Source organism: Borostomias antarcticus (assembly GCF_949987555.1).
Source record: "Borostomias antarcticus genome assembly, chromosome: 3".
In the NCBI taxonomy this organism is placed as follows: Eukaryota; Metazoa; Chordata; class Actinopteri; order Stomiiformes; family Stomiidae; genus Borostomias; species Borostomias antarcticus.
In genome coordinates this window covers 15,266,921-15,274,735 of record NC_140236.1, presented here as the reverse complement: position 1 = coordinate 15,274,735, position 7,815 = coordinate 15,266,921, and the positions used below count along the sequence as shown (strand labels likewise).

At 44.4% G+C, this 7,815-nt stretch overlaps 1 protein-coding gene across 1 annotated transcript; it reads left to right on the top strand.

The window, feature by feature from the left end:
• Nucleotides 1-285: 285 nt before the first annotated feature.
• LOC311307589 (protein ILRUN-like) lies at nt 286-7,544 on the top strand. The gene is made up of 5 exons (XM_084436414.1): nt 286-676; nt 5,011-5,165; nt 5,658-5,855; nt 6,107-6,411; nt 7,186-7,544. The coding sequence occupies exons 1-5, from the start codon at nt 519-521 to the stop codon at nt 7,219-7,221; spliced, it is 852 nt and encodes a 283-aa protein (XP_084292540.1). The 5' UTR covers nt 286-518; the 3' UTR covers nt 7,222-7,544.
• The last annotated feature ends 271 nt before the right edge of the window (nt 7,545-7,815 follow it).

Here is a 7,815-nt window from a genome sequence, read left to right as displayed (position 1 = left end):
AGATGGGAGATTCTCTGTTGGGATTACCAAGGGAAAATTGGTCATATCAATTTAAAAAAAATCGTTCAAACGAATTAAAATAGGGCTCTAAAATTAAAATAATACTAATTTTAATAGTTTTTATTAATTTATTTTAATTTTACTTGTGTGATACTAGACTATGCAAAATAATTTCGCAGCCTCAACCCTAGTGAACAAGAAGTGGGTTGACGTAATCCTACAAACGCCAGATGGATGTCGGAAGGTTTTTCGTTTTCTCTCAACGAGCGAGGAGGTAACGTTACAGACGCGGGCGTCCAAAGTAATTTAGTGGGATGGTGGCATGGATGTATGGTGGGTACCCGCCCCGGTGTACCGTATAGAGGCCTAGGCTACCTAAAACGAATCGCACCTAACGTTACGTTACTGCTTCCACTGTCATGCGCGTTTGAGCTGTTGTTGAGTTTTGTTATGACGGGCTGAGGCCTCGGACTAAATTATCAAAGGAACCCCCTCTCTCTGCCCGGGGAAATCCCACGATGGAGGGCATGGATCTGGACCTGGACCCGGAGCTCATGCAGAAATTCAGCTGCATGGGCACCACCGATAAAGACATACTCATATCCGAGTTCCAGAGGCTGCTCGGGTTTCAGCTGAACCCCGCTGGCTGCGCCTTCTTCCTCGACATGACGAACTGGTGAGTCCGAGGATCGAGCTGCGGCCTCATGCCTGTCCTGACTTGACTCAGACTCGCTAGCTAAAGTTAGCTAGTTCGCTTTACTGGATTTCAGTTGTAACTTATTAATTGCCATTGATCAATAATCACAGACAATGAGTAATATACGCATGGGACATAAGATGCCTGCATCCGTTTAATTTGCTTGTCAGTCTTGCTGTCTTGCTCAAAGCTATCTTTATTTGTTAGCTAGCATTGACTGCTTGCTAGTGCTAACGTTAGCTATAGCTAGCAGCGACAACAACACCGAGGTTATGCATTGCAAATACATTTGTTTTTAACTGCTGCAGTGAGAATAATTTAGTTAACTTTTGTCATGTCGGCTCTTATAATAAGGGTTTTTTAAAGTGAGTGTCGTTAGCGGCTTGCTGCTGTGATGCTGTCCATGGCATGGCTGGCTAGGTTAGCCACTTGGCGGTGATTTTGCAAATTATTTGATAGCAAAACAGACTTGTTTATCTGAATGCTTCCACTAGAGAGGCTATCTTGTTATCGTTGGCAAACATTAAGCACATTCCCAAATATAAACACATTTAACTGAAAAAATACAGCGTGCACCGCAGTCAGTTTATTACGTAACGTTACAGTGTTGCAGGTGAAACATTTGACTCATTCATTGTTCCGCCAACCAAACATTACTTTATAACATGGCTAACATTATCCCGTTGCTTGTTGTGACATAAATGTGCATGTTTTTGAAAGTTGGTTTTTATCAACAATCATGATTTTGAATGTCCTGAGGCAGAAAGACCATGATTTGTTGTCATGTGATGTGTAGTGCTAATTCCGCTCCCAGGGTGCGTTTTCTAAATTTAGAAGTGGTGCTCTCATGTTTGACGGACTGTCAACCTATTCACATGCAACATTTAGAAATAAATTCATTATGGCAAGTTGAGTAGGTATCAAATGCTAGTGGGCCAAGCGCATCAAAATCAGAAGTCGTTAAAGGGTAGTTGTCCCCCAGCAGATGAAATCGGGGGTACTGATGGGTCGGTCGAGAACGACACGGCTCTATGTGCCGGCTCTTTTAAAGTCGCACTGAAATGAAAAAAGCATTCTGTCCCATTTTGGTTCACATAATTGGTCACAGTGTACACCTATTCAACGATGTATGCCAAAAACAAAATTCTACTTTTGTTGTAATCTTATATCAAAGTATATAATTTCTTACTTCCTGGAAAACGGTAGGTCACGTGCAATGACGACAACAGGTACCTTAGATTTTAGGCCAATAATCTCACGACATCCACCCGTCGAATCTGTCTAAAGTTCTTATGGTGCGTTCGTTTGTGGTCGGAGGTGGCAAGTCGAAAGTGGCAAAATACCTACCTCCGACCTGTGTGCATTCGAGCTATAGCGAATGATATGATGATGATATGATATGATATTGGCGTCAGTCGGCAACTGGGGGCTGAGAAACATCCGAATTTGCGACGAGGAAGTGTGAGTTCACGCGGCGTTTTATTTAATCATTCCTAGTAGCAAGTCGCAATTTGCCACCTCCCAGTTATAAACGAACGCACCATTAAAACCCGTCCACTTGTCAATGTTCCATCAAATTCCTCCAAACATATGTCCCACCCTCATAGCTTGTTTGGAAATGCGTCAAACTACGGAAGTTAAATGATCACAACGTCCGTTTCAGTGCGACTTTAACTGAACGATGGGAGCCGATTTCTTTTTTTGTAAATTAATACAAGACTGTAGGTAGCTGATAAATAGATAGTTGTCCGTTGATAGATACAACTAAAACTATTGGATGTTGCTGTTTTGCACTTTTTTTTAATTTTATTTATTTATTATTTGTTATTTAGCCTATGTTATTTGACTCTTATGGATAGATCAAAGACAAACATTACAATTTCCACGTATCTTCTAGTGTTACCCACCACCTGGTGGCACTCGCCACAATTTATTTCTCCCATTGCCAAGTACATTTTGCTTTGTACATGCATCTATAGAAAAATCTCAACCATGAATGTTACTTGGGAGCTGGTAGCTAACGTTGTGAGCTAGCTAGCTGGCTAACGTTCGTGGACAAGACTGGTAGCTAACGTTCGTGGACAGGATTTTTCAATTCTATAGACGTATTTTTTATTCAAATGAATTAGAAACGTTGATATTATATGTTTACTGACACCAAACAAGCTGACTAGCGAGCTAGGAACAAAAAATAGTCGCAAAATGTTATTAGATAATCTGACTTCTTACCCCAGACACATTTTGGCAGCCCGGACACTATTTGACAGACAGGACCTTAAATCAGAAAAATATGAATGGTAGTGCTTTTAATAATTTTAAACTTGTTCTGGAATAAATGCTTTACAGTGTTATGTAAAAACTGTGACTTTCTTGACTTGCAAAATTGTTTTAAATTGACAAACATCATACATGTACAAACGTCAGAAATTATTTTTCTTACCCTAATCACTACGGTTCATATTTTTTCTGTTTTAAGGTCCCACGGGAGTTTTCTCTTCCTGCTTCGCTTAGGCGCTCTTGGTGTCTCAGTAAAAGTGTAGTCTATTCTACTCAGGAGCCTGTCTGCTTTCTAAACCCACAGAGTTTGAGGTGTTTAGTAGCTCTTTTGGTGCTTGTGTTCTAAATGTTGGGATTAGACTATATGTATATAGACTATAAATCTAAACTAGAAAGGCCCACTTCACTCACACATTCAACAACTGTACATGCTGACCACATGCATCATGGGTGGGGGACGACAGGTTCACTGCACTTGTTTGACTTTAGTGCAGTGACCTTAGGCTGTGGCTCAGTGATAGAGCAGGTCATCCAATGACCGTAGGGTCGCCAGTTCGAATCCCGCCTCCTGTCCACATATCGAAGTGTCCTTGGGCAAGATTGCTCCCAATGAGCAGGCTACTGTGTGTGAATGTGTGAATGAGAGGCCACTGTAAAGCGCTTTGGATAAATGCGCTATATAAGTGCAGTCCATTTACCATTTAGTATAGAGACGTTGGTGTAGGGAAGGCTGGTGCTGTGGTGGCTTAGAAGGCTATCACAACAGATCACATGGAGCTGCTTAGTGTCAGTGTCACACTGGTTAGTGTCAGTGGCGTCATGAGTTATCATAACAAAAAGTGACTGTCTGGCTCTTATCTGAGTGGACCATGGGAGGGAGGTGTCACTAGTGACCTTAGTCACTAGTAATGCAAAGTTAGGCAGACATGAATGAGTGAGTTCCAAAAATAAATGTGCTTTGAAAAAAAACTTTGTTTTGCTCTCCTTTACAGCATGTTATTCATATAGTATAGTATTCAATATATGAATGTAATAATCCCCAATGGGAAAATTCCCTTGTTGCAGCAGATACAAACATGAAAAAGCACATACAACACAAAAAAACAGTAAAAGACATAAACAAGTGCATTCAAAAGAAATCTTCACTATTAAAAAAAAAATGCAGTAGAAAACATTATGTTATGGGAAAGTGTTGTGAAAAGTGAAAACAGAGTTTGAAGTTATTCTCTCAGTATGAGAAACAGCATAAAGGTTGGGCCTAGGTCATACACCTTCATCTTGATTGTATGGCTAGGCTTGAGGAGTAGCTAGGCTTGAGGAGTAGCTAGGAGTGGCTAGGCTTGAGGAGTGGCTAGGCTTGAGGAGTGGCTAGGCTTGAGGAGTACCTAGGCTTGCGGAGTGGCTAGGCTTGAGGAGTAGCTAGGCTTGAGGAGTAGCTAGGCTTGAGGAGTAGCTAGGCTCGGGAAGTGGCTAGGCTTGAGGAGTAGCTAGGCTCGGGAGGTGGCTAGGCTCGGGGAGTGGTTGTACAAAGGATGAGTGGATGGTTTAACTAGAAATTCAAGAGATTACAATTACAGTGTACCACAACAAAGAACAAAGATCAACTCAATAAATATAACCACAAGCGGTAATGATATGGTTACGCTCCCTTAAGACTGACAGACAGGGGAAGACTGACGGACAGATGGGCCGGCCCACCTGGTAAATCCAGCAAGACCAGGTAATGACCAGCTAAGGTTTGTGGCTTGTTCTAGCTGGATTTTCCAGTAGGGTATGACTGCCATCTACCCTGTGTTGCGGTCAAAGGTGTGACTCTAGGTAGAGGTATAAGCTGTGTTGTTGATCTCCACCTGACCAACTTTTTATGCTGCAGATCCTGACAGATTTGCAGTTACCTTACCTAACTGAAGACACATTTATCTGTCTTCCTGAAATAAACAAGCGATAGCAAGACCTCATCCATATTTGACCAACTGACTGTCATCACATTTACTCATAACAGATTTGCTTTCTCCCGTTTGTCGACGCCCTCGTAGGAACTTACAAGCAGCGATCGGAGCCTACTACGACTTTGAGAGCCCCAACATCAACGCTCCATGCATGTCGTTTGTGGAGGACGTGACGATCGGGGAGGGGGAGTCTGTGCCCCCCGACACGCCGTTCACCAAGACCTGGAGGATACAGAACACAGGTTGGTTGGTCCTCACACTGCTGGTACAGGCCTGCTATAGATGCAGCTGGTTTCACACTGCTGGTACAGGCCTACTATAGATACAGTTGGTTTCACACTGCCGGTACAGGCCTACTATAGATACAGCTGGTTTCACACTGCTGGTACAGGCCTACTATAGATACAGTTGGTTTCACACTGCTGGTACAGGCCTGCTATAGATACAGCTGGTTTCACACTGCTGGTACAGGCCTACTATAGATACAGCTGGTTTCACACTGCTGGTAAAGGCCTACTAGAGAACTTTGTCTTCAGACCTGCTACAGGCGTGAGTCTCACACAGTTCTGCCATGCTGTCTTCCTGATTCAGGTTGTGATTCATTGACCGCCATGTCGATCAAGGCGCTGGTTTCTTCAGCCAGAATCCCCTCCCTCCCGCCCGCCTGCCTTCCTCCCGGGGTCTGGAGCGCTCTGCTGAGTTTGCCGCGTGTGTTCTGGTTCTGTGTGTTTCAGGGGCGGAGTCATGGCCCCCCGGGGTGTGTCTGAAGTACGTGGGAGGGGACCAGTTCGGTCACGTGAACATGGTGATGGTGCGCTCCCTAGACCCCCAGGAGATGGCCGACGTGAGCGTGCAGATGCGGAGCCCGGCGGCCCCGGGGATGTTCCAGGGCCAGTGGAGGATGTGCACGGCAACCGGACTCTTCTACGGGGGTGAGGAACCTCACCAGCAGCCTCCCTTTCATAGACCTTTCACATGTAGGACCCCCTCGAAAACGAGCTGGTTCACCTCAAGGGGCTTATCCTAATATATAAATGTATCATCATACCATAATTCATATGCTAGAACCCTGACAAACTATTCATCCACATTCCTAGAGAAGCAATACACGTTGGCTAAAGCGAGTGTGCCTGGTGATGGGCGACCCTGCCGGCGTGTCAATGACACCGGTCTCTCTCCACAGATGTGATCTGGGTGATCCTGAGCGTGGAGGTGGGCGGTCTGCTGGGCGTGACGCAGCAGCTCTCCTCCTTCCAGGCCGAGTTCAACACGCAGCCCCACCGCAGCCTGGAGGGAGACTACAACCCGTTCGCCTCGCCACAGAAGAGCAAGCACCCGGGGGGCCACGAGGACAGCAGCCTGAAGGACCCGGGGGACCCCTGGGAGGCGGCCCCCAACCAAACGCAAGCAGAGCAAAACGGACTGTCACACAACTCTATAACAGCAAACAGTCTCCAAAGCAACCGATCAGTAGTGACTTACAACCAGGTATGGAGCTAGCAGCAGCAGCCCATGTTATTGTTGAGGAAGATGTGATGAGTTTCTCTGTTTGTTTACTAGTTCCTGTTGGGGCCCTGTCCATTCCCCATGCACACTTATAACTCGTAGCAAATTCCTTATGAAGGCAATTGCTTTGCATTCTTTTTTTCTCAAAGGCACTAAATGAAATGAATTTACTCATACAATAAGCTACTTGAAACAACTTCCCTTCCTTCATAATCTTTTGAACAAATAAACTCAGTAAAGATGTCTTTCCCAAGTCAATTCACTCACTATCACATTCGTTTGTAATGTATATCAAACATTCCACATTAGGACTCCAGTTCCCAGTATGCTTTGCGAGTGACATAGCAGTAGTCACATATTTATGCCAGCTGTCATAGACAACTGGTTAGCTTTTTGAGCTTAACATGAGCACAATTCACTATTTGTATACTTAATCACATTCTGAACATATTCATGAAAATATACATTCATATCAAGTTAAAATAATATCATTAGCTAAAGCAGCTTTCCCGAGAACCGCCCCGGGTCCTAGTGCCCATGCTCGGAACGGGGCAAAATGTTTTTTTCCCCCCCAGATTTCTTGACAGCTGCTGATTTAGACAACTTCTCAGTCCACACTGCAGTTTCTTGAGTCCTGAGCAATACACCTGCTGAATGTCAACTCCAGCTCCCCAGATAATCCTGCCGCAGACAGGTTAGTGGCGTTTTAGGTCGATGCATTTTGCTCATTGTTTCTTGTCCTCCCTTTCTCCACAGGGTTTACACGGACCCTATCCTTTTGGGCAGTCTTAAAACACAGGAACGGTCACAGTCAAGCAGCACTGTGCCCACGGAGACACCGACGAGGGAGGAGGCTTTATCAGTGGCTGGTGGAGAATCCTTAAGATTCATACAAACACTTATGCAAAGTCCCCCCTTCACTGAAGGGCGACCCAGACAAGCGGAGGTCTGTGCTGCTGTGCTCCCGGTGTCTAGCCCAGCCCAACCAACATCCACACCCAGCGTATGCATGTGTGAATGCTAAGTTAAAAAACGAGTGCTATGGATCTTTTTAAAGAGATTACTTTTTTTTTTCTGATCTTTTATTGTTGTTTTTTTAGTTGTCATAAGGCAGTCAAGACTACAGTGATGAAGTGAGTGTGGGTGTGCGTGGGGGGTAGGGGTGGGTATGGGTGTGTGTATGTGTGTGTTGTGCAACCTGAAAGAAAGAGACTAGGGAGAAAAAGCCATTTTTTTGCCTACTGCTCCTCTAGTTCCTGAACATATAAACTTCTATGCGCTCTTTACCTTTTATTCTAATTTCACGGTGTATACTTTTTAAGAACAGGAGACAAATATCTTTCAAAATATAAGCAGATGCACACATATTGGTTATTAGTTTGTTGA